This window comes from Perognathus longimembris, chromosome 12 (assembly GCF_023159225.1).
Source record: "Perognathus longimembris pacificus isolate PPM17 chromosome 12, ASM2315922v1, whole genome shotgun sequence".
Classification (NCBI taxonomy): Eukaryota; Metazoa; Chordata; class Mammalia; order Rodentia; family Heteromyidae; genus Perognathus; species Perognathus longimembris.
The window spans coordinates 62137891-62165073 of NC_063172.1; the positions used below are offsets into that span (position 1 = coordinate 62137891).

The window sequence follows — 27183 nt, forward strand, 5'->3', positions numbered from 1 at the left end:
GCTTTTTCGGCTCGCTGTTTTCCAACTCCAGAGTTCATAAAGCTCTATCACACCAGGTAGAAAGAAAATTTAACTTCGTCTTTAATGAGATGCCACTACAAGTATGTTTTAAGCAGTTCCCCAATACACTTATACCTCATTCTGTTTGTGGCTCTTCACTTTCCACGTATAAATACTTTCTAGAGAAACATCCTTAGAGATTTAGCATCTTTCTTTGTCAATTAAGACGTTAAGAGCCCTGGGATACATGTGGATAAAGTGCATCAAATTCACCAAGGCCTCTTAGAAAGGGAACACGCACAAATGCACAGGGTCGGATTGCTGTCTTCTTGCCTGCGGACCTGGGGCTAACACGTGTTATGTATCAAATGATCACTGGAGGGGAAGGGAGGATAATAGTCACTCGTCCTGTGCAACATGGTACCAGGGACAAAGTAGAGCAGCCATGTGACCTTCACAGAAGCTGTATGAATCTGGACATCACATGATCTCCTAATTTACACGTGGAAAAGGAAAGGCTCAGAGAGAGGTCTAGAAACATGTCTTGGGATCAAAGGGAAAATACAAACTAGGAGCCCTGAGACTGAACTCCGGCGAAGTGTTCTTTCAGTTGCACTCCAAACATTTTTCCCTTTTGGAGTCAGTGGTTCTGCACTAATAGGAGGCATTTAAATGCCTAGGAGGGCCAGGCGCCAGGGGCTCACGCTTGTAATCCCAGCCACTCAGGAGGCTGAGATAGGAGGATCACAGCTTCAAGTCAGCCAGGATGGGAGCGGCTGTAACTCTTATTTCCAAATGATCACCAAAAAAAGCCAGAAATAAAGCGGTAGCTCAAATGGTAGGGTGCCAGACTTGAGGGAAAAAGCTAGAGGCTGGCGATACCCAGACTGGAACAAGCCCCAGGACCAGCACCAAAAGCAATAAGCAAATATAAATAAATAAGTAAATAAATGCATAGGTGAAAAATGCGCATGGACAGGAAAAATAAAGGATGTCTACTTTAAAGTCCTGATGAAGGTGAAGGATTGTCATGTCCCCAAAGTCCCTGTGATGTCTGTAAGAACCTCCACACATTTGAACCTAACAAATGCAGCAGATCAGTTTCAACGCTCAGGCTGCGTTTCTGGTGAAGAGTAGAAATAAGTGCCAATGAGGTGGTCGACCCCAGCCGTGCAGTGCACTCGTGCCAGTGCACCATCCATAGGAAAGGTGATTTAAAAATATTCCTCACTTTCTCTTTGCTTTCTAACAAGACTCTTCAGTTGCATTTGATAATCACAGAGAACTACTGCAGGAAGTACACTGTCAAGCTATTATCTTACTTCTCAGGGGGTAAAAGACAATCTGCCTCTGGCCTCCTTCCTCACCCGACACAGAGGTATGCAATTAAAGGCACAACAGCACGTACCCTGCTGCGTCCCATACTGCTTGACTCTCCTGACTGAAAGCACCACGAAAAAAAAAAAAAAAACATCTGTGGAGAAAGGCAAGCGGGGGCTCACAGCCGTTAGAAAGCAAGATGCGATATGAATCAAAGTGACAAGGCATGGAAAATTAAAAGCTCACCCAAGTTCATTGGTTTTATGTTGAGGCTATAATTTGCAATTAATGCCACTTCCACCTTATGACTAGCTGAAATACATTAGTAATAACATCCTCAATAGAGTAGGTATGGATGCACGACAAAATCATTGATCTTTAGGAGAAGAGGGACCACATTTCCATGACACATAAAAATCCGGGTTATTACCTGTAACACAACTTAATCAAACCTTGGCTTTTATATAAAAGATATCAAGGAAAAGCATCATGCTCTATAAATAGGTTTCATCCTCCTTGTTTCAAGTTTCACTTTAAGTGTGCCTTACACAACTGGACCAGAATTAATATTATAGCTGTGGGTTAACTAGCTATGAAGGAGCCAGATATAATATATAGAATCTGAGAACTAGACCTAATTAAACCCATGACATGAAACAGGAGACAGTACCCCCAACAGTCCTGAAGAATCAGAGTAGAGCATAAAAGTCAGTGGACATTAGGGGGAAAAATGAATTGTGATAATTTTCCACCAACCCAACGGCATCAAGGGACTTAGGCAGCAAGGGATGTTAGCCAATATAATCTCCATTACAGCAAATGTTGTCTTTGGTGTCTGAGTAGCACTAGGCTCTTCGTGTGACTTTGCTAATGTGCAGAAATACTTAGCATCTTTGTCTCACATCACCTTAACACCCCCTGTCATTAAAAGTAATTTAGGGCCGGAATTACCAGAGTCACTGCATGGTCCCAGTCCTTGCTAACTACAGGAGCTCAAAGGTCATCTCTCCTGGATGATTTCAGCTGCTTTACACTTTCCACCGCACGCCCACTGATGCCTGTATCCCTTGACCTTGTAGTTACTTGCTTTGTTTTCAGGGTTCCCCACAGAGCATAACACATAAGAGAAGCTCCAGTGTTTGTTAGACCTAACACATCAGCCCTTTCCGCTAGAAGTCCAGTTCCCAGTTCAGGGTTAACACGCCAGGCACTAGTGGCTCACACCTGCAATCCCAACTACTCAGGAGGCTCAGATATGAAGATCACACCTTGAAGCCATCCTGAGCAGAAAACTCCATGAGAATTTCATACCTGTAATCCTACTTACTTACTTAGAGGAAGAGATGGAAAAGATAGAGGCCGGCCTGGTCAAAAAATAAAAATGGCGGGCCGTCTCTCCTCTGGCAGAGCATAACTAGACTATTCAAGTGCAGACTGCGGACTCCAGGCCTTCTCACTATTTCTAATACTAGTACGTAGGGAATATATTCTAAGATTTTCAGTGGATGCCTACAGATAGTACTGAATTCACATACACTCTGATTGTATTCGTCCACATACATATTTATGGTTAAGTTTGACTTATAAACTAGGCGCAATAATAAGAGATTTTCCCTCCCTCCTTCCTTCCTTTTTCTTTCTTTCCTTTCTTTCTCCTCTTCCTTCCTTACCTTTCTTTTACTTTCCTTCCCTTCCCTTTCCTTTCTTCCCTCCTTTCCTTCTTTCCTCCCTCCCCCTTTCCTTCCTTTCTCTCTCTCATTCTCCCTCCCTTCCTTCTTTTTTTGCTTTATTCCCCTCCTCTTTTGTTCCTTCTGTTCATTCTCTGATGTCAGTACTGAGGCTTGAACGCTAGTTTTAGCTTTTACACTCAAAACTGGTTTTCTACCACTGGAGCCACATCTCTGCTCCTGGCTCTTTGGTGGTTAACTGGAGATAAGAGTCTCAGGGGCATTCCTGCCCAGGCAGGCTTCAAATGCAAGCCTTCTATCTCAGCCTCCTGAGCAGTTAGGATTACAGGTGTGAGCCATCAGCACCTGGCTGTGCTTTCTTTCTTACTATATCTGACTGTGCTGAAGTTGTCCTTGTGATGAGGTGAGAAGACACAATGCGGGCTAAGCAGTGTGAACTGAGGCAGACCTTGGAGGCCCGGTGAGGACCCTCTGCTGACAGGTGCTTCTGTATGGCAGACAGATCGCCATGAACGGCTGCAACCAAACATGGTGAAGTCACACTGAAGCCTGGACTACAGTACGTTCTCAGAAGAAACTATCTAAGCACATGGCAGGAATTGCTGCTGGAAATGCCAGTGGTAACTGGCATTTATTCGAAGAATAAAATCCACTGTGGGTTAGAACTCTATGAAGTGCAAACAAAGATAATTTCCAGCAATGTTTTATTTAAAAAAAAAATAACGCATGGTCCAATTTGGGGTCTTGTTTAAATAAACTACACAGCATTATCTTTTTAAAGGTACTGTGGTTGAAAGTTTTAAGTTAGCCTCAGCATTTGCAGCTAGTACATATATCTTTACTTTGCTCTGTATATTAATAGATCATATGCTTTTAAAGGAATAACAATGTGGATCATCCTATCTAAAAATACCACCACAGTTCCCACCCACTGAAAAATTAAGATCCTAACAATAATTTTAAAATACACTAGTATCTGATGTGTTTTTCCCTTAAGAAAGCTATTTTCCTTTCCAGCTCACATTGTTACAATCATTACACAAATTAGCTTTGGAAAATGTGTAGTGCTCAATGGGAAGCATTAGAATGAGATTTTAATGACAAGGAACAATTTGCTATTATTGTCCTGTGGTGTGTTTGACAGAAGATTCACTGGTGGAAACAGGTGTCCCGAATTATCATGTATCTTCCAAAATGGTTAAAAAAAAAAAAAGCACAAAATGAAAAATAAAAACAAAGTGGATGTGTATTTCAACAAAGCTAAAAATTTCTTCTCTACTTGCTGACACTAGTAATATATGCTGAGCTTATTTAAATCACTAAAATTGCTGTAATTAAACTTCACTCTAAATCAGACTTGTATAAGAGTCAGAAATCGCCTATAATTAACTTATCTGTGGAAGTAATCAGACAATAACTGCGGGTGTATTTTAGGCACTAGGAAGACCTCTGTAGCTGTTGAGCGTAATGACTGTAATAAATCTTTAACAGCAGTTATCACATGACCTCTTTTCACAGCTGCACAAGGGGTGTTTTTGCAACACTTTTCCTTGAGTCGGTTTAGATGTGCTACTGCTACATTGCATTTCTGTAATATAAGAAAAAGTAATGATGGCAACGTGGCATGGCCTGAACTGAATGGACCACCAGCTCGAGTGATAACATGGAGACTGGACAATACCTCACTATCCCTAGGGAAGGAATACTTAGGGTCTTAGGCCTGCTCAAGACAGCGAGTTAAAACATCTCCAAGAGGCAGCTAATGGACAAAGACCCGTCAACACCGATCATGCATTGATCACGTTCAAGACAGCAATGGCTTGGTGGCACTCAGGCGCATTAAAGCCTGGGGCTGGGTTTGTAGTTCAGAAGTAGCCTGTTTACCAAGTACGAATGAAGTCCTGTAAGGAAAAGACCCACCCGGACCGACAGGTGTCTTAACCGCCACATATGACAGTTCTTGTAGCAAAAATATGAATGAATGAGTCCCTGTACAAAGGATCGAATACTTGACCTTTCCCAAACCACCCAGTCCAAGCCATCTAAATCAAGTCTGCCCAATGAATATAACATAGTAAAATACATCACACCCTAGAGACGGTGTCTGACTTGGTCCAAGCACTCTAACACACCTGAGAAAGCCACGCTGCCATGAACCACTTTTCCAAACAGTAAGGACCTGTAAGCTACCATCCATAAGGATGTAAACAGTGAAGAAATCGTCGGCTTTCCTCACGAAGGGGCAGGCGTGGTGTTACCCGGGGGTAGTTCAGCAGTCGGGAGGAGGAGGCAAGAAGATCTGAATGGGAGGCCAGCCTAAGCCCCACAACATGATCCTATCTCAAAAAGTTAAGATTGCAGGTCTAATATCAACACTATAAATGTAAACAAAACAAATAAATTAACAGAATAAAGAAAAAGTAGTTAAACACCTCACAAAAATGTGTGTGTGTGTGTGTGTGTTGGGGATTCAGTGTTGGCCTTAATGGGGGAAGGGCGACAAGAGCGAGACGCTGCCCTTCCCCCAGCCCTGGGACAGTGTAAAAGCCAGCCCCTCCCACCTTCCGGCCTCAACCGGAAGAGGTTTGGCCACGCCCCACAGGGGAAGTTTCATGACATCACCTGATGGGCAGCCAATCAGTCAGTCACCCCAAGTCCTTCCCCTTCCGCCTTTGTCATGGTAATAAATTATTCTCCCCGCCCTCTGGAGGCTGAGGCGCATAGACCATCGAATCGCCTCCCCGATGTCTCTCTTTCCACCGCCGGTCCACACATAAGGTCAAGCGCTAGCCTTGAGCAGAAGGAGCTCTGGGAGTTTCCAGGACACAAGTTCAAGCCCTAGGACCTGAAACACACACACACACACACACACACACACACACACACACACACACACACACACCACACACCAACTATTTGAAGGCACTGGAAAAATGACCAGAGAACTAACGAAATCTAAACATTTCATTCTTGAAAGGATGTTTCTACTTCATTTATTTTTTATTTTGGAATTGTGTCAAATGTTACTTTTATTTGTTTCTTTATTGTAAAGGTGATGAACAGGAGAGTTACAGTTAGGTAATGGGCAGATGGGAATAGTGAATTTGTGGGTTTTGTGTAATGGTGAACTTCCCGACCACACCCAGTCAGACAGGGAATAATAGCTCTGGCCTTGCCCAGTGAAGGGAGCAGCAGAAGACGATACCAGAGCACTGTGATTGGCGAACAGCTGGGAAGAGCTGAGACACAAAGACCTGAGAATTCATTTTCCCGGATCCTTGCCCATGTAATACCTTTCCACAGGTAGGAGTAGCCCCACAGTCCTCAGAGGAAAAGCTGGCAGATACTTAAATCACCACAACCTTGTAGTTTCTGTAGACACTTATTATCTTATACAAGTTTTTCTGTCACATGAACTTGACTGATACGTTCATGGTGTAATAGCTGGTTTTTGTCAGGTGCTGGCGGTTCATGCCTGTATTCCTAGCTACTCGGGAGGCTGAGATCTGAAGATCGCAGTCCAGAGCCAGCCCAGACAGGAAAGTCCATGAGACTCTTACCTCCAATTAGCCATCAGAAAACCAGAAGTGGCACTGTGGCTCAAGTGTCAGAGCATTAGCCTTGAGCAAAAGAGCTCAGGGATTGTGCCTGGGCCCAGAGTTCAAGCCGCGCGCGCACACACACACACACACACACACACACAAAGCTGGTTTTCCACAGAGCAAGTCTTGCAAAGGAGAGCAAGGTAAAAGCTTTAACAGCTTTTAGAGCCTACCCCTGGAAGTAATGGCCATTTCCTTTGTAATATTCTATTGGTCACAAGTCAGCTCTCTTCACTTCCACTGGTCAGGAGTCAGCTCTACTCAGTTCTATTGGTCACACAGGTCAGTTTTATTCAATGGAGAGGTTCCCCCCCCCCCTCAGAGACATAAATACATACAGGAGGAGTCCCGGGGGGCTTCCTGGAGGCTTTGCCAGACATCCACCGCTGACAGAACGGCTCTGATGAAATGTATCCATTGTTATGTTTTTTTTTATCTGTGTACCTTTCCAAATACACACGCAATTTGGGTGGCAGAGCATACAAGTCTTTCTGGCTTGAGGAAGCTGAACTCAAAGTTGGCAAAGGAAGTGGAATTTCAGATAGTGACTTTAGGAAGCCAGAGAAACGCCAGCCATGAGTTCTGAATATGAGTTCTGCCCAAATCTTGGGCAGATGAGTAAATCCTGCAGCTGCAAGACACTTTCACCCCTTCCATAGCCTGCTCAGGAGCTAGACTACAAACAGCAGCTGGAAGCCAGCAATGCCGAGCAGAAATACCAGATGCTTTCTACTATAGGGAAAGAAGATCTCTCAGCTTGAGACCGGCAATCCTCAGAAAGAACAAAACAATTCCAAGTTCCTACACTGGAAATAGGAATCTCCTAACTCATACTCAGAGGAACAATAACAACAACAAAAAGTGGCCAATAGCAACTGCTTCTCGTTGTGCTCACATAATGGGGTTTATTAGAAAAAAATCTTTGAAATCAGTTAAGTCATTGTAAGTCATTTGTACACAAATACAAAGAAACAGAACCAGAACAGTGAAGTGAGACTTATATAAAAGGGAAATAAGCAAGATGGTGGCTCACACCTGTATTCCTAGCTACTCAAGAGGCTGAGATCTGAGGATCGTGGTTCAAAGCTAGAACAGGCAGAAATGTCTATGAGACTATTATCTCCAATTAAGAATCAGAAAACTGGAAGTGGTGCTATGGCTCAAAGTGGTAAAGGAGTAACCTTGAGCAATATAAAAGAGCTCTGGGACAGCACCCAGGCCCTAAATTTAAGCCCCACAAAACTGATAAAAATTAAAAATCAGAAACAACCTGGAATCCAGAGCTGAAAACAACAATAACTGAAACAAAAACTTTAGTAGAAGCTAGGCACTGGTGGCCCATGCCTGTATTCCTAGCTACTCAATAGGCTGACTTGAGGATCATGGTTCAAAGCCAGCCTAGGTAGGAAAATTCATGAGACTTTTAACCATCAGAAAACCAGAAGCAGTGTTATGGCTCAAAGTGGTAGAGCACTAGCCTTGAGCACAAAAGCTCAAGGACAGCACTCAAGCCCTAAGTTCAAGCCCCATGACAGACACACACATAGATATGCACACACACACACACACACACACACACACACACACAAAACCAAACTTTACTAGATAGCTCAATACCAGATCTAAAGTGGCAGGAGAAAGAATTAGTGAAGTTGAAGATACAGCAACAGAAATTATGGAGTCCAGCAGGCCAGCAGGGGAAAAAAACTTAAGTTTCAGAGACCAATGGGACATCATCAAATTACAACTCTAATATACCTGTAATTGGAGGCCCAGGAGTAAAGAAGTGAAGAAAAATATTTGAAAAAAATTATCGCTAAAACACAAAACTGTAGTTCCCAAGATTTGGATATAAGGATGAAATGAAAATCCAAAGGTCAAAAACCATAAGTGTAATGAGCACTGTGCAAACACTTTTTAGTGCTTATGCTAGTTCATTGGTACTTTAATCTTTTCTCATATTACAAGTATTTTTATTCAGCACTTACCACGTAATGGTTACTGTCAATAAAAGAATATTATGGTTAGCCTCAAAATTTGCTTAGGACACAGTCCATATATATTTGCTCCAACATGTCTGGATGTTCATGAGGAGGTATTTTTTTAGGTCACAATAACATGTGACTCGATAGAATTTTCATAAAGCAGATACATTGGGTACTGTGGGTAGGCCTTGTCCAATCAGAAGAAAGCTTTTAAAAAGAGGCCTGCCCTCTTTCTGAGAGGAATTTTGTTTTCAGGTAGCTGGAGATGCCGCAGTAACATCAACTCCTCCTAGGGTCTTCAACTACCAGCTTGCTCTAGCTTCAACAATCATGTGAGTCAAACTATTAAAATAAAAATCAAGCTGGGCACTGGTGGCTCATGCCTGTAATCCTAGCTTCTCAGGAGGCCGAGAGCTGAGGATCGCAGTTCAAAGCCAAGCTAAGACAGGAAAAAGTCCATGAGGCTTACTTCCAGTTAACCTCCTCAAAATCAGAAGTGGAGCGGTGGCTTACAGTGGTAGAGAGCCAGCCTTCAGCAGAAAAGCTCGGGGACAACACCCAGGCCTTGAGTTGCAGTCCCAGGACATCCATAATGAAGTAAGGAGCTCAGCTCTGGCCAGCGCCATCTTGGCCACATGGTGAATTGTAGGGTCTGGCATCTTGTCTTCATGGTGAAAGAAGGGAAGTCGCTCATCACCCCCCAGGTGATGGTGATCCTGAATTCCTAGAGGAAGGGAAATCTGACCTCCAGGTGATGGGTGTGCTTGAATAGCCTATAGGTTACTGAACCTGTCAGTCCAGAGCTGGGGACGGGGAACTTCCTGTGACCCTGCCCCCTGATCCCATCCTATTTAGGGTCAGACCTGACTCTATTTAGGACCAGACCAGCTCAGGTACCATGACACCACGCCACATGTCTCCGTGTTCATGTCCTGTGCGTCCTGTCTCCTGGCACATCTCAGGTCACCATGGCGTCCTAATTCAGCTCTCCACTGGAGCTGAATTGGCTTGTTATTATTGTTTTTGTTCTTTCTTTCCTCTCTGGCCTGTTTCCTAACAGTGTTAGGTGTACTTGTGGGCTGAGGCCTTTGTAACAGTTGCAGACAGCTAGCATTCTAATAAAGATGCCAAGATTTGAACTTACCTTATAACAATACATACATACATATATACATCTATTCTTATTCTCCACACATACCTCACTCTACAGAGTGCTGGCAACTATGACTAATATGAGGCACTAATGTAAGGTTGTGGTTCACAAGTGTGGCTCACACTTAAGGTTTTAGTACAGAAATTAAAGGGCCAACTCGGGATGTGTCCTGTAAATTGGGAGCACAGGTTATCTTGGGAACACTGCACAAAGAGGAAGAGCCTGGCTGAAGAGAGGATGGGAGAGCAGACCGACACTGCTTTCTGGAAGAGGTCATGGGTGAGCCTGGCTCTACCGAGAGCTAGCTGGATACGAGGAAGCAGAGGGCTGACAAAGAGAATTTCAAACCAGGAAAACTCACAGGAACACCCTCCTAGATGCCTCCTGCAAAGCGCTACCCGGGTTGGTTGTGATGGCCACCGCGGTGGAGGGCTGCTTGTTCAAGTGTGTTAAACACGGTTGAAACATCACAGGAAAAGCTTCATAGGACATAGTTAGCTAAATAGGACCATTTCCCAATGAGGCTTAATATTACTCCTGTGTGTTGTGCTTTTATTTTCCTGTGACCACAGGAAACCAAGAACAAGACACACAAATCCAGAGGGCCTTCTCTGACACAAGCTGACTCACTGGCTGTGATATTGCTACATTACTAACAGCTCTTGGTTGCTGAAAGGGTGGCTTGTTTTGTAATGCCACCTGGTGTTGTGTTGAGGAAATATTACTTCTTTTTAAGAGAACAAATACAAATATTAACCCGCAGATCTTTAAATGTCTTTTACAAAACAGTTTTCAGTATATATTGTTTCAACAAACCTGAACATTGTAATGAACAATATAATGAGATGCTGAATATGAGTCTAGGAAAATTTCAGCCTAAATCCATGGTACAAATGCAATTTTATTTAACACCTATGCACACAAAACCCCCTCCTCAACATCCTAATTCTGATCACCATCATCTCCTACTTGGACTGCTGAAACGGCCTTCTAATTGGGCCCTCTGCCTCCGGTATGCATCCTCATCCCAGAACGGGCCTCTCAAAGCATCGACAGACCTCCCAATGCTCTCCCTTCCCACCGGAGAGCCCCGAAGAGTCCTCACTGGCCTTTCAAGCCCTCTTGTGTGTGACCTAACTTCTCTGGGGTCATCCACCCTCTCTTCCCTCACATTCTTCACCGGCACTCGGCTCGCTGTTCTTTGAATACACTGAGCACCACGAGCCGTAACTATAAACAGCCACTGTGAGCTCTGGACTCTTCTTCCAGACGGAACAGCCGGACTCATTCCTCCAGCTCTTCCCATCACTGTCCACAAGGGCTGTGTACAGCAACACCTCCTGCCGACTGTCATCCTCTTCTTCTGTTCTGTGTGTCTCCAGGCCTCTTACTCAACTTACTCTAACATTGGAAAGCTGCTTGCCAGACTCCCTGAACATATTAAAATTTGAGTATAGAATGGCCATCACTAATTCCAAAGATCTGAAATCCAACATGTTCCAAAATCTCAAGATTTTTGAGCAACTAACAGGATGTCCCAAAAGGAAGATTCCATACTATGCTAATTTTGCTTCATGCACAAAATTACTAGTTTTTTTTTCTTTCCCCCCCAGGGTTTTACTCTGAGTTTATGTCACTGTTACTGATTTTGGTACCCTGGGTGTTGTATATACGTTTATTGGAACTACGGAAGGGAAGGGGAACAGCAAAATGGAGAGACAAAGGGTGAAAGGTGAACCAATGCAACAGCAACACTTAAAAAACTATATGCTGTAAACCAACTGTACAACTCAGGGGAGAGGGATTCGGGACGGGGGAAGGAGGGAGGAAAATGAGAGAGGAGGTAACAAGTTTGATAAGAAATGTGTGCATTGCCTTATGTATGAAACTATAACCCCTCTGCACATCACTTCGACAATACATAAACTAATAAAAAAAATACAATGAGATATTGAATATATAACACGTATGTTCTTACATGTATGTTCTATATCAATATATGGCATACATGCTTTACATACATGACTTTCCTGCTTTGACTTGGGTCCCGTTTCTGACATATCTCATTTTATATATATGTAAATATTCCAAAACCTGAACAATTCAGAAATCCAAAACAATTTTCAGATGCAGGATTCCTAAGTTTTACCATGACAGGTACCAATGTTTTGTTCCTTCTGTAGTCCCAGTGCTTGGCACAGTGTTGGGTCCACAGTAAGTGGTGAGCACAAGCTGAATGAATGGACAAGAACAAGTGTTCCAGGGTGACCTGTAATGAGCTGGCTCCGCACTACATAACCGTGCAGTGTGCACTCTTACTTTGCAGCTCTGCAAATGGATCATGTGGGGAAACGTGACCCCTGGTGGCCAGAAGCTGGTAATGCAACTGTATCTGACTCAAAACCGTCCCATTGACTTTCTGATTCGGACGTCTCTAAAGGAGAAAGGCCTATTTTGAGATGAGTCCTATCATAATCTTGTCACCCTACCAAAGCAAAGCAAATCGGATTGGCTAAAATAAGACGGGGATGGTGTGATAATTAAGTAGAAATACTGTTTCCCTACTTTCCTCAGAAATTCATCAATGTTCTTGAGAACGTAACATGGGCAGAAAAATCAGTCAACTTGAAAGTTCATATTGAAACACATTTGCCATTTAAAGAAGTCCCAATGGCTATTACTATGAGATGAAAGTGCATTAATGAAGTACATACTTTTTACCTCGACAGTCTCCTTACCCCAGCCGCACCCCTCAGATGGGGGGCTCCTGGAGTTCCACATTGTAAGCAAGCCATGGGGATCAGCTCTTCCTCCTATGGACTTTGAGCTTGCTTAAGCCTTTCATACCTTTTCATATGAGCACTTATTAATAAAAAAAATACTAGAAGTTCACGTAATAAAATATTCACTGAGTGCCTCAGGTATGCCCGTCAAAATCAGAGGCTACAGCTGTGTGAGGGAAACTAACACACATGTGTCTTCATGGAAATGAACATTCAATTATTAAACTACCAAATACATTACATGGCGACCGTGCAATAAGCGAATAAAGCCAGGATACAGGACATGCCATGCGATGTCAGCAGGAGACTGAAGCTTAAGGAAAAGCAGACTCCACGGAGGCCTCTGAGAGGACAACAGCTGAGGAGAGACTGAAGGAGGGGGCCACACGTGCAGGTAGGAGAATAACCCCCAGCCCAGAAGGTGCAGCCAGTGCCAAGGCCCTGAGTCCTGTGGGTGCCCACGTGGGTGCCGCTGACTGAGCAAAGGAGACAGTCACAGACCATGCGTTTGGAGAGGGCGGTAAGAAGATGCTGGAGAAACAGAGCAGCCCAAATGTCTTAGGTTTTCATCTACTCTGCAGTTATCATGTTGAGAAAGCACAGAGCAATACCAAGGTGGGAACCGGAAGTGCAGTTAAGAAGTTACTCGAGTAATCGAGGCTTAAACCTTGTGGGAGCAGGGAACGGTGATACGAAGTGCTTGGATATTCAACGTTTTCTGAAGAGAAGGCCCGTGGAATTTGCACTGGAAAGATGGTGAGGGGACAAAGGAACTTCACAGGAGGTGCATGTTCTGATGGAGGGAGAGACAATCACTTTTACAGTGTTATATGACAGCTCACCAATCTCATTGTGTTTAGTGTTCAAAGATATGTAAAGTCATGAGGTCATGAAAGCCACGTGCGCAGATTGAGAATAGCTCTGAGGACCAGGTCCTGGGCACACCAGTGTCTAAAGATCCAAGGACATGAGCTTTGACCCAAAGAGACTACTAGGAAAGACCCGCACAAGAGAGAAGGAAAGCCAAGGGAAATGAGAAACCCAGGCAGTCAGGGAGTATTGGAATGGGGGTATTCACCCTCCTGCTGGGAGGTTTTCCTTAGCATTGGTCAGTATCCCTTCCACCCAAGTGGTGACTAGACTGGGAGAGCAGTAAGGAAAGGCAATAGTTAGCTGCTCAAGGCTGGTAAGGAAGCTAACCCCAGACAACTCTTAAACAGCCAAACCATCTGGGTGCTGGTGGCTCACTCCTGTAAGCCCAGCTACTGAAGGGGATGAAATCTGAGGATCACAGTTCGAAGCCAGCCTGAGCAGGAAAGTGTATGAGACTCCTATCTCCAATTAACCACCAAAAGGCAGGAAGTGGTAGTATGCTGGCCTAAAATAAAAAAAGCTCAGGGAATTCAAACCCCAGAACCATCACTACAAAACAAACCAACAGTCTCCAATAGTGTGGAGAAAACTGCAGAACAGGTTATATGTGAGGAAGTACTAGAAAGAAACAACTTGTATTGTTTAAGTGGAATTACTAAATCATAGTTAAAATAAAGAATTTTTCAATGTTAAAAAAAAGAAACAACTTAAAAAAATAGTAGATGCAGAAATAGTAAGTATTAGAGTAAGGACTGCTGTTTCAATCTTTAGATTAAAAAAAGAAAAACAACTAGCCAGTAAAAAGAAAACCATATAAGCTACATGGCTCTTCAATCTGTGAGCTCTGAAATTACCCCCAGAAGCCAATAATGCCTTGTGTTCACCAAGGAATCTACATATATATAGTTAAACTTTGTGCATTCCCTAGTCTCAATTGAGATTCTGTTCTCACTACTGTAAGGCATTCTTGAAATTATAATTATGTTTAATCATTAAACATTTTGTCATCCAACTGATATTGAAAGTGTAGTCACTATTTTATGACCCTCTGTCTATTTTTTAATGTTAAACATAGTTTCTCTTCCTGAATAAGCTTAAGAACCTCTTCAAATGGAACTACTGAGTTATTAAATTTAGTATGCCACCTTTATAAAACATTTAAAAGGCAGAGATGATTCTTTCAATATGGTGGAAAATTTGCGTGTATTTCTTTGAACAATTCAGTTCCTTGGAAAAAAAGAGATATGTCTTCTAGAAATCTCTGGAGTCAATGTAATAGCAATAAACAACTCTGAATATTTCCTTACTGCCTTTCCTGTGGCAAATATTGTTTGAAGAGCTTTATACAGACTCCTATTTAGTTCCAGTTTGGTGAACAGCTTTCTGAAATTGATACTCTCAATACTTCTATATGAAAACAGGAATGGAAGCAAAAAGTCAAGTAATTCTTCCCAAGACACATGTACAGCCAATAACTGAACCTGGATTAGAAGCCAAAGCAATCTCTTTTGAGCCAGATTTCTTAATGTCTATGTAGACTAGTAATAAATATTTGTTGAGTTGCCCCATTCATAAGGAAATGGAGGACTTGGAAAAAAATTATACTAAGTGAAGTGAGCCAGACCCAAAGAAACATGGAGTCTATGGTTTCCCTCATTGAGAATAATTACTACACATTTAGGGTAGTCCTAGCAGAAGATCGTAATAGCTCAATAGCTATGTCCATATGAACAAATAAGATGATGCTAAGCAAAATGAACTCCAAGTTATGGAAACAAGTGGATTATCATTGTTGTTGTTGAGACAAAGGGTAAAAGGCGAACCAATGCAACAGCAATACTTACAAAACCATATGCTACAAACCAACTGCACAATTCACGGGGGGTGGGGGGGGGGAAGGAAGGGAGAGGGAGGCAGGTGGGGGAAAAAATGAGGGAGGAGGCAACAAGGTGAGAAATGTACACACTGTCCTAAGTATAAAACTGTAACCCTCTGTATATCACTTTGGCAATAAATAAAAAATTTTAAATTGTTGATAAAAGTCTCTGAAATAAATCCTTTGGCAATTTCTTTGAGCTGATAGAAAATGAGATTATCATAACATTTTTGAATGGTATGATGTCTGTGTAGCTATTTGACAGTCTCACCTTTTTCTTTTTGTTCTGGATCATCTGTCTTTCTACTGGTCTCTGAAAATTAAAGACAAAACAAAGTAAGTACTATGCAAGTCATCATTCAATACCTCAAAATGTAACTATATTTAAATGAATTCCAAGACATACCATTTATTAAGGAAAAATGTCACCAAGCATACCTACAATTCAATTTACTGAATCCTGATTTTTTCCTTACATAGGAAATTCACTACAAAACATCAAGAATTGGGGTTATGGAAATTACTTATAAAAATCACTGGACAGCCAGCTACAGGTGGCTCAGGAGACTGAGATCTGAGGATCACAGTTCAAAACCAGCCCAGGTAAGAAAGTCCATGAGACTCTTATTTCCTATTAACCACCAAAGATCCAGAAATGGAGCTGTGACTCAAGTGGAAGAGTACTAGCCTTGAGCAAAAATGCTCAGGGACAGTACACAGGTCCTTAAGTTCAAGCCCCAGGACTGACACACACACACACACACACACACACACACACACACACACACACACACACACGACTGGACAGGAACTAGTTATCTAGCATCTGGCTTCAGAATGGTGATACGAGTGATGCCCATCCATACTAAGTCTAAGACATCCAGTAGAGGACAAAGCTAGGGTGAGGAGAAACCATTATTCAAGCTCATTCAGTAATTTTATCATCTCCTAAAACCTGTAAGATTACTAATTGCCATAGTGTACTTGAAAGGAGTATTGCCTGTACTCCTTGGGCTATTCAGTTTCACTGCTACGAGCACCTCACATACATACGGAAGGATCTACGCGCTGAATCCTAGGCGCGTACCTTTCGCTCACTTGCTGAGAAGCTCAGGATGCACCCAAGAGTCCATCTGTGCCTTGCAATAAGTTTACTATAGTCAGTGTCTCCCTCACAACGACAGCAAGGAGTTAGAGCTAAAGGAAGAACTTCTATCCCTCCCTTGGAAAAACCCAGAAAATGAAACAACTACACATTTGTAAGCTCAGGCTTACTGTTTAATGAAGAAAGAATCTAGTTAATTCTGAAGGTTAGACTAGTTGAATATAGTTTCAGTAAGCACTTATTTTGTCTCTGATGTTTCTAGGATCACCTGTGTATATCTATCAGTTAGGGTGGGAATGAGGCAATTTGGGAGATAGGTTTTGTAAAAACCAATTCCGGCTCATGCCTGTAATCCTAGCTACTCAGGAGGCTGAGATGGGAGGCCAGTTCAGGTAGGAAAATCCCTAAGACCTTTACCTCCAATTAATCAGCAAAAATGCCAGTAGAGCTGTTCTTCAAGTGGTAGAGTGCTAACCTTAAGCAAAAATGATTAGGAATGGCAAAAATCTTAGCCCCTGTTCTCTTCCCACAGTAGATAGATGGTTGTGGGTATAATCAGAGAAGTAATCAAGACATAATTTTATTTGTCCATCCCAAGCTTAATATTCATTCTTTTAAGGCATTTCAATGTGGGAATGTGAAAAACAAATCTAAAGCAGGCTTTGGTGCAAGGAGGGGCTTTTTACAGGTCAAGCGTTTTTGCTCCTCTGAAACCTGAGATCGAGAGAGTAGAGGGAACGGACACTAAGTTGAGAGGGCCAGGCTGGGTGGCCAGCCCAGGACTGTTCATAACTTTTGCTTTCTGCCACTCTGGGAAAGGTCCTTAAATCCAGGAGAGGAAGTTTAAGCTGAGAAACTGCTTTCCAAAACTATCAGGACCAGCAATTTATATGGTTCTAAAGCAATATGCCTTTCCAGCTGTACCACTCTGCACTTTCCGTGAAAGAGAAAAAAAAAATATATATATATATATATTTCTTTTTTTTTTTTAAAGCCCAACTTTCCATTTTCGCAAAGGGTAGGTTTTTATAGAGCTGAACAACAAACAGTACATACCTCATAGGCAGTGCTGCAGAAAGCACTTGGGAGATATTAAATGGGAGTGTGGGAATGACTGAAGATGTTTTTTTCTTTTCAAACACTGTTATTTCTTCCCTTGGTTTTTTTTTTTAATTTTTAGATTTTTTATTTTATTGTCAAAGTGAAGTAGAGGTTACAGTTTCATCCGTAATACAGTGAGTACATTTCTTATCCAACTTGTTACCTCTTCCTCATTTTTCCCCTGCCTTCCACCTCCCCATTTCCCTCCCCCTCCATGAGTTGTACAGTTGGTTTATACCATAAAGTTTTGTTAAGTATTGCTGTTGCATTGGTTTGTCTTTTTATCCTTGTCTCTCAAATTTGGTGTTCACTTTCCCTTTCCTAATTCCAATACATTTGCATAAAATATCCAGGTTATTAAAATAAGTTACAGTGATAGCAGGGGTAAAACCACATGAAGGGAATACAAAAAAAGAAGAAAAAAAAAAGAAGGCCAAGGTTCAGCAAATCAAAGAAAGGTTGGACAAATGGGATTGCATGAAAATGCAGAGCTTCTGCATGGCAAAGGGCATAGCCTGTGAGATTAACAGAAAGCCCACAGACAGGGAGATCTTTACAGGCCATGCAACAAAGGCCTCACATCCAAAATACACATAGAACTGAAACAATTAAATTCCTCCAAAACTAGCAATCAAAGAACCAATGCCCCCCTCAACAAATGGCCTAAAGACCTAAAAAGACACGTCTCTGAAGAGGAAATGAGAATGGCCAAGAGACACAAGAAAAAGTGCTCTACTTTACTGGCCATAAAAGAAATGCAAATCAAAACATTGAGATTCTACCTCACCCCAGTAAGAATGTCCATTATCAGGAAAACTAACAATAACAAATGCTGGAGGGGGTGTGGCTAAAAGGGAACCCTACTACATTTTGGTTGGAGTGTAAACTTGCTCAACCATCTGGCAAGCAGTATGGAGATTCCTCAGAAGGCTAAACATAGAACTCCCCTATGACCCAGCAGCCCCACTCACTCTTGGGCATCTACCCAACAGATTACAAGCAAGACCACACTAAAGCCACCAGCACAACTATGTTCATCGCAGCACAATTTGTCATTGCTAAAATGTGGAACCAACCTAGATGGCCTTCAGTAGATGAGTCATGAAGGTCTCTTTCTCACTGCCAGAAGTCTCTGAGGAAGCCTGTAATCCTCTACATTCTCCATCACATTGGGTTAATGTGACACCATGTACACAGTGTCATGGTTAACATGATTCAATGAGTATGCTGGTTGTGAAGAGGAGTTTAGAGACCACTCCATCACTGGGGAAAACCAGGAAGGTGGAATGGTTCAAACTGGTCACATCCCCAATAGAGGTACAAGGTGCACATCCATGGAAGGCCCCATGCCCCTTGGACCAATACTCTGCCAGGAATTTGGAGAGCAAGCGTCCCTGGAGATGCTCCAGGAATCAGTGCCCCGTCTGTGTCCCTCCATTAATGTGGTGCCCAGGGTAAGGTGACAGCCAGACTTGAGTATACCTGCCTTAGCCCATTCCAGGCTCTCAGGCCAGAGTTCTCTGTTGGGTCATTTTTATATCTGTCTCTCATCTCACACCAACAAACTGAATTCTGAGAGTTGTGTTTGGATATGAGAATATACAGGGTAGATATTTCTGCCTATACAGAGTAGGTATCTTTGGCTTTTAATGACCACCATAATGTAGGTAAAGGAATTTCCTTTGGGATTCAGCTTGAATCACTAGCATCCTACATAACTAGTAATAAAGTATATTATCCTTCTAACATATGATTTCTGGTGAGCTATATGAAACTCTGTACCAAATAAGAACATGACTTATTGTGTATTTATTGTATGACAGCAACAATTGTATGCTGTGGTACAGACTACCCAACTTCACCTCCTGATCTTCCATGGAAGGCAATTATACAACGATACAGATAAGGAAACTGATGCATAAAGAAGAAATTTGTGTTCAGAGTGAGAAAAGAAGAAAAGATCAATGTCAGAGGCCATAGCCCTCTGACTAATGACACTCTATATCCCAGTAACAGGCAGACCAGAAGCGAGCAAATGCAGCTACCTGCCCAGCCCACTTCGAAAAGTTACAGGACAACCACACTCATAATTCATACTTGGTGCTTAAATACCCATACAAAAAAGAAAAGCATGTTGCCTGTTTCCTACCTATACTATTATTCTTTCCTTTTCCCTTATCATCAGTAGGAGGCAAATCTTATTTTTAAAAATATGGCTGTTAGTCATAAAAACTGTCAGGCTGCCCCTGACACGCATCATTTTCATGGGTACAGATAAAAATCCTACTAATTTCCAGCTGCTGCTGTGCCTACTGAGCAGTTCTGTTGGGAGCAGCAAACAGAATTTGCAGCCAGGCTCAACTGCCCCTCTGAGAGTCTCATCTCAAGACCCAGGCCTGGGGCTCGGCTTCCTCCCTGCACAAACCATGCCCACTCCTCAGCTCATTCCTTCCCTAGCCCCTCTCTACAAGTATCCTCACAACTCAGATGGAAACACAGCAGCTCCCTATGTGGCCTCCTGCCCCCCACAAGTGTTTCCACATTCCACCTGGGAGCTGAGAGTTCATCGGGCATGCATGTGGGCATTTCCTCCTCTGCAGGAGGACCGACTTCCAGCTGGGAAGAAACCTCAACTCCCCTAAGGCGGGTGAAAACATTCACTCCAAAGGGTCCACTTGTCTGTTTTGTCGTTTATTTGTTTTACTATACATGGTGGTGAAAACAAGCCTTTCACAAACCTGAGGAGTTTGTTTCTACTTATATTAGTAAGACAAGCAAGTTTCTTACTTTTCCACAGGAAGAAGATGGAAATGAGAGAGGAGACCTTTCTAAACACATTTCTGCCCTAAATTCATTCATGATGCAGTTATTATCTTCACAGTAGGATGGTCATAGAAGACAATGGGTAGGGTCTTGTAAAAGTATAATCAAGATCTCCTATTGCACATCAAGAGCCTACAACGGCTGGATGTATTGTAGTACATATTAAAACAAGTACAGAAAAAGAGGCTGAAGGTATTCCTTTGTGATTTCAGTGGCTAAAGATGTTTTAATCCCCTAAGATATTAATAAGTATAAGTGTTATGTAAACAAATTATTATATTTCAAAATAATGACAATATGAAAGAATCCTTCTGTATTTTATTGCACTCAAATAATATTAAACCAGACATGTACATTATTTTTTAAAATTCCATTGATATTGCCCAACATGGCATTTATGAGTAAAGACAATGTTCATTAATTCAGAGAACTGTAATTAAAATGTATTTGAAGTAAACCACAGTAAAAGGAATCCTCATTTTCCAGAGTTCTAGAGATGGTTAAATATACAGAGTCCAGAAAAAATTATTGAAGTCGTCATTCATTAGTTCTATGTCACACCTATGTCCCTAAAAAAATATGGCTTTATACAAAGTAGAACTCTATAATTCACAATATTGAGGGCTTTTAAAAAATAATTTAAATAACCACTCCCTGCCTCTCACATCACAGCTTTTGAAAATTATTGCTTTTCTTGATGACTTATTTCAGGTTTCATTACACATGAAGTCAACACACAGAATTCAGTACATTGCAACTATGATCAATAATGGTAGAAACATATACTCTCTATGATATTACCCTAAAAGCAGGAAAACAGTCACCTTATCTAAAAATAATGTTAACAACATAACCACACCCCCAACCAATCCATGAAACTGCTTCTTATGCTTTTCATTTCAGAGCGTGTGGCTCTTTCAAAAACAATGTGGCAGCTGCTTTCTGTTCAAACGAAGGAATAAGCTTATCACAGCAACTATTTCCAGGCCTCAAGTAAAGGGCGATTAGAAACTGAATACACTTTTTCAGTGCAAATAGGAAACAGGGTCATCCGTAAGCAGCAATGGGCCCGTGGGTGCCGCTCACACACCTTGAACTCCCCAAGGACAGTCATCACCCACTGTACCAACAACGGCAGGGAGCAATCTCTAGTGCTCTTAGCCAAATCTCTAGTGCTATTAGTGCTGTTAAGATACTGGTTAAGTTGTGCACCACTTCTTTCCATACCCTTTTTTTAAGTTTAAATACTGAATACTACTGCTGCTGAGGACCATGGCATTCCTGAGGAGATATTCATTCAGCAGACCATTTTCTTCCCAAGTCTTAACCTGCAGTTGCAGCTTTCCCTCCTCATGTTGAAAAATTAATGACTGCTTAAAGCAGCCATCAAAATAGGACATCTTTTCTCATAAGCCAGCTAAAGCTACAGAAATCTCCAAGTCTGTGTAGGACCCTGACTCCTTGATGGTAATGTAGAACAATTTGATGCAAGTACCAGTGCAGATACAGGCAACTGCAGCTAACCATGGGCTCTAGGACGTGCTGGAAGAGTGCTAAGGCAAGGCACTCTCAAGGGCTCTTACACCATTTGCAGCACACTATGTATACAAGTCAATCCAGCACAGTGAATGGTAATTGTTAATAATGCAGTAAAACCCTGCCAAGACAACTGCTGCTACATCATTCATGTATTTATGCTTGTCTGAAAAATTCACATAAATAAGACTAAAGCTGTTTCAAACAAACAAAAAAAGAAGAGTCCAATGGATCCACTAATGCTACTTTAAAAAGACATGCAGGAATGTAACATGACATGTAATTTTTGTTTCAAAAAAAAAAATGAAGAAGAAAACCCAAAAAGAATACACTAAAATGCCAGTGGGCTACAATTCATTCAGAGCATCTTTAGTGTTCATTCCAAAGATCTTGATCTGCTCTGTAATTACTTCACAAGATCTAGCTCAGCCATCTTTTGGAGCGTTTGGTTTGGCTGGTCCTCCTGTAGTAGTAGGGGCAGTCTTTTTGAAGCTTTAAGTATCTGCAAAAATAAGGGGAAATCTAAATTAAAGGACCAACCAGACAGAGAATGGGCAACTGTTTCATTTCCATTCCACTTAAAAAAAAAAAAAAACCCACCCACAGAGGTAAATGCTTATTTAGTTGTCTGCTTGCTTTAAGGATAATTTAGTTACAGAATAATGACCTAACCATCCAGAAGTCCTGGACCTGCTACCTGCAAAGATACTGAACAAAGTCTGAGCTTTTTAAAACACTTGAGAATCACAACTGAATTGAAGAATCTCAGTCCTTTGAGAAAGACTATCAATTTCTTTCTCCTATTATTATTGTATAATATTAAAAACTAAACATAGGAAAGGTATTCAAGCATACTGTATACTGCATTTATAACATATTTAATCATTTACTTCCATGTTCAGTGTTTTTTATTATATCTGAAAGGAATTAAAATTCATACTGATCCAACTTTTTACATGTACTTTCATTCTAGATTTTATGTCTGATTTTTTTTTTTTGGTCTAATAGTAGAATGTTGGGTTTATGTTACAGAATTGGTTTTATAAAAGGAAGTGGTGCATATAAATGCCCAAATTATGGTAAGATTTCTAGAGCTAGACCATGGCGTTAGTATGAATGTGTTTGCATAAATTCACGTGTTAGACATTTGCTACAAAGCCCTAATAACGGTTTTGGAAGGTGGTCTCGATGAGAGGTTATTAGGATCTTACAAGGTCACGACGCTGGAGACGCGTGAAGGAAATAATGACTGAACTAAGATGACTGGATTGCACCGCCCTCACCACGCTATGATAGAGCCCGAGGCCCTCTGAGACCCCAAGCAGATTGTGGGGCACGTTCAGCGATTATACTTCAATAGAAAAGGTTTTTAAAATGAATATGATTTAAGATTCTCTTAGGACTTAAGGAGCAAGACTGAGAAAAATAGACTTTTTCAAAATACAATAGGAAGTTGTTGCAAGTATTATGCTAAGTATGTATAAAAGAGAAAAAGGCACTAAGACAAAAATTCACTTACAAGTTTAGCTATTAAAGACTCTACCCAGAAGTGGCTCAGTAAGTTGAAACCCCACCTCCAAAACAAGGCCAGTCTTCCTGCTTTCCATCCTTCCTCCTGCCTTCTGCAACTCCATGGAGGTTGGTCCACCATTCACTGACAACAGCTAATGCCAGAAACGCCAAGGTCCTTCTTGACTACTCCTTGTCTTTCACCGAATTACCCCACCTCCAATTTCCACGAAACCAGTGCCTCCTTCTCCATCCACTCTACCAAAGGCAAAGTCTTCTGTTTGCAGTTGAAGTAATGCAACTGCCCTTACCTGCTTGATGGACTACTTTATTCAGATAGGGATTTATTCTTCTGATTTCTCTGCCTGTAACTTCCCAGTGACTTTTTGTTACTTTGGGGCCCAGATCCCAACTCTCAAACATAGTATAGAAGATACTGTGAGATGTCTACCTACCGTTTTACTATGGCATCTTACATCCTAGGTGGCATGCTGTCTTGGGTTTTTAATCAGTAAGCACTTACTATCGTACCTGCCAGCTCAAGCAAATTCTACCAGTGACTCAAAACTCAATAAATGCTAACATAATGATAACACTGGGGATGCTGACTCTCTTGAAAGCTACCACTCTGGAAATCAACATCATCACATTTGCTGTTCTCCACATTATGCCAACAGGACTATGAACAATACCAGGAAAGAGACTTACATTGTTTGTGCAGCTGCACTATGTTGTGCAAATCCTATACCACAGTAATCACTCCATACATGCACTTGGGACGAGTGATTTACACATATAGAATACTCACTAAACTTCAGTTGCTATGAAAACAAAGCCAAGCTCTATCTTTAGATCTTCAAGGCCACAAGCCAAAGTCTATGACTAGGTGGTACATGAGCAAAAGGCCTGAATGGGAGTTCTGGTTGGAAAGAATGGAGTAAAATCATTTCCACTGCTAGAATATTCCAAAGTTCGATGAGTTGCAAGAGCTATGGCTGGTATTAAACAGGCAGGAGCAGTATAATCACCCAGAAACCATGATGCTCCCATGCCTCTATTACTCACAAGAGAAAATTAACCTTTTGGTAGTTCTTTCTAGCATGGTAAGTCAGAAAAACAGTTCATAAACACCCTTAGTCAATACAGCTTTAAGTACTATTCTGCATACATTTTTACTCTAATGAGTTCCAAAAATGATTCCTGCAGAAAACATTCAATTGTGCGATGAAAAATCTATGTGGTCAAATTGATAGACAGGTGCTATATGATTTCATGTAAATATATGTTTGAGGAGAAAGGGAGAGACTTACTAAAGAAGATTCCAAAACCAATTTTTAAAACCTGGCATTCAAAACATGGAATACTAAACCTTCAACAGCAAAATGAGGAGTTTTGGTACTGATCTTTTGCACCCTCACCAAGAACACACCTGCAATGATAGATTATGAAATAAAAAGAAAAGATGCAAAATTGGAGCTACTGAACAGCTTTCCTTAACAATAAGTTATCAATAAATCTCCCACATTCTGGAGTGTGACAAGTTATTTTAGATTGAAAATAAAATGCCAGGGCTGGGGATATAGCCTAGTGGCAAGAGTGCCTGCCTCGGATACACGAGGCCCTAGGTTTGATTCCCCAGCACCACATATACAGAAAACGGCCAGAAGCGGCGCTGTGGCTCAAGTGGCAGAGTGCTAGCCTTGAGCGGGAAGAAGCCAGGGACAGTGCTCAGGCCCTGAGTCCAAGGCCCAGGACTGGCCAAAAAAAAAAAATAATAATAAAATAAAATAAATAAATAAAAAAAATAAAATGCCAAAGAATAAGCTGTGACTAAATTTATCACACCCAAACAGCTCTCATAAACTCTCATCAGTTCTTTGTGCTTCACTTATTTAAAAAGCTGAGGGAAACAGTAGAAGAGTAGATTCTAGAGTCAGAACACAAGGATTGAGCATTTTTCTTCTGTTCGTATGCTCTATGACCTGGGAAAAGTCACTTTGCATAGATATACCTCAACATTTCCACCTATAAAATACAAATAATGGCATGTCTACCTCTTGAAATACCAGAATTATTAACGATTGTGGGCCTACATAATGCTTAAAAAATGTAGGCTGTACTTTATCTCCAACTTCCATTCACAGGAACAAATTGCTACTGAACAGCTCCAGTTAATGTTCTGGAAAGTAGTCAATAATGTAAAGTGCTAATGTGCTCAAAGGAAACAGATTTGAGTTGCTGAGTTAAAGGAAGCAACTCAACTTTGGAAAGTATTTCATTGGAGTTTAAATAAGTATCATGCTTTAACACTTGTGATTGGGGGAAATAATGCAAAAAAATTAATCCTCATTGCTTATATTTCCTAATCAGACTGAGGGTATTGACCAAATTTCAGTAGTTGCACTCGAAACGCTATCTTAGCTCAAGCCTTCAATAACCTTCATTACTTGAGTTAGGTGCTTCTATGAGGACCTTTTGGCTCTTGAAATTTACTTAGATGTAGATTATTTAGATTTCTTAGTTATAGTATAAAATAGAGAAATTAATTGTAGTAAGTATGAATACTAAATTTAAAGTAAAGAGTATGCTTAAATACAACTGAGTGGTTTACTGACCCAGAAGGATTAATTCTCCTATTGGGAAAAGAATTGGTCTTTATTCTTCTGACTTTTTGCTGGTGGCAAAAGAATGATAAAACTGTTTTCCTTGTTTAGTAGTTAAACATAGAACTTAGGTATTATAGATCACTTTTCGGGATGTTTTTGTATTGAAACCTAATAAAACTTTTAACATGTAAAAAAAAAATGTACGCTGTCACTGTTTCTGACTTTGTGGCTGGCTACAATGATGATAATGCTTCCATACATAAGATTAAAACCTACATAATTATTAGTTTTCATTACTATGAACTTCATTTATTTGTGTATGTACATGTGTATTTATTTGTTTGTTTATTGTCAGACGTGGGGCCTGATCTCTGGGCCTGGGCTCAAGGCTAGCACTCTACCACTTGAGCCACAGTCCCATCCCTGGTTTTCTGGTGGTTAATTGGAGATAAGAGTCTCACAGATTTTCCTGCCCAGGCTGGCTCTCAACCGCGATTCTAAGATCTCAACCTCCCCAGTAGCTAGAATTACAGGCGTGAGCCACCAGCTCCCAGCTATTATGAATTTTTTGTATTAGCATAAAAGCACTATTTTTAGAACCCTATCTTAAGAGTGATTAAGGAATGCAAATACTTAGTATGTTGGAGAACTCCTAGGTTTAAGTTTTCCAGTGAATGAAAGAACTTAAAAATTTGGAAAATATTGAGAAAACAGACCTGAGGGGTCCTGCAGTCCCCCAAATCAGATATAGTCAACTGACTATATAAAATAGCACTAATGTAGATGAATGAATATTACCATTTTGCATAACTGGATAATAAAAACTGTACTATGATTCCTTAGGGGGTACCAGTGCTCCCCCAGTCTCCCTGCCTGCAATCCTAGGTACTCGGGAGGCTGAGATCTGACGATGGTGGTTTCAAGCCAGTCTGCGCAAGAAAGTCCATCTCTTATGTCCAGTAATTCACCAAAAAAAAAAGCTGAAAGGGGAGCTGTGGCTCTAATGGCAGAGCACTAGCCTTGAGCAACACAACAAAAACAAAACCAAAACACTCAGGGGCAGTACCCAGGCCCTGAGTTCCAGCCCGAGGATACACACACACAAAATAAGAAAATAAATACATACTGCTGACTCTCAGTCTTGCTGCCTTTGGCGAGAGCATGCAGTGAGTTAAATAAGTCTGTTCAATGCCAATTTACAAGTTACAGCTTCTTGATCAGGT

At 41.4% G+C, this 27183-nt stretch overlaps 1 protein-coding gene across 1 annotated transcript in view; it reads right to left on the reverse strand.

Annotated features, from left to right (window-relative positions):
* Positions 1-27183, reverse strand: part of Asph (aspartate beta-hydroxylase) — a 191147-nt gene that overhangs the window by 78050 nt on the left and 85914 nt on the right. The window contains exon 16 of the mRNA XM_048358864.1: positions 15552-15593. Within this exon, the coding sequence (XP_048214821.1) occupies positions 15552-15593 (42 nt within the window). The remainder of the gene's footprint in view (positions 1-15551; positions 15594-27183) is intronic.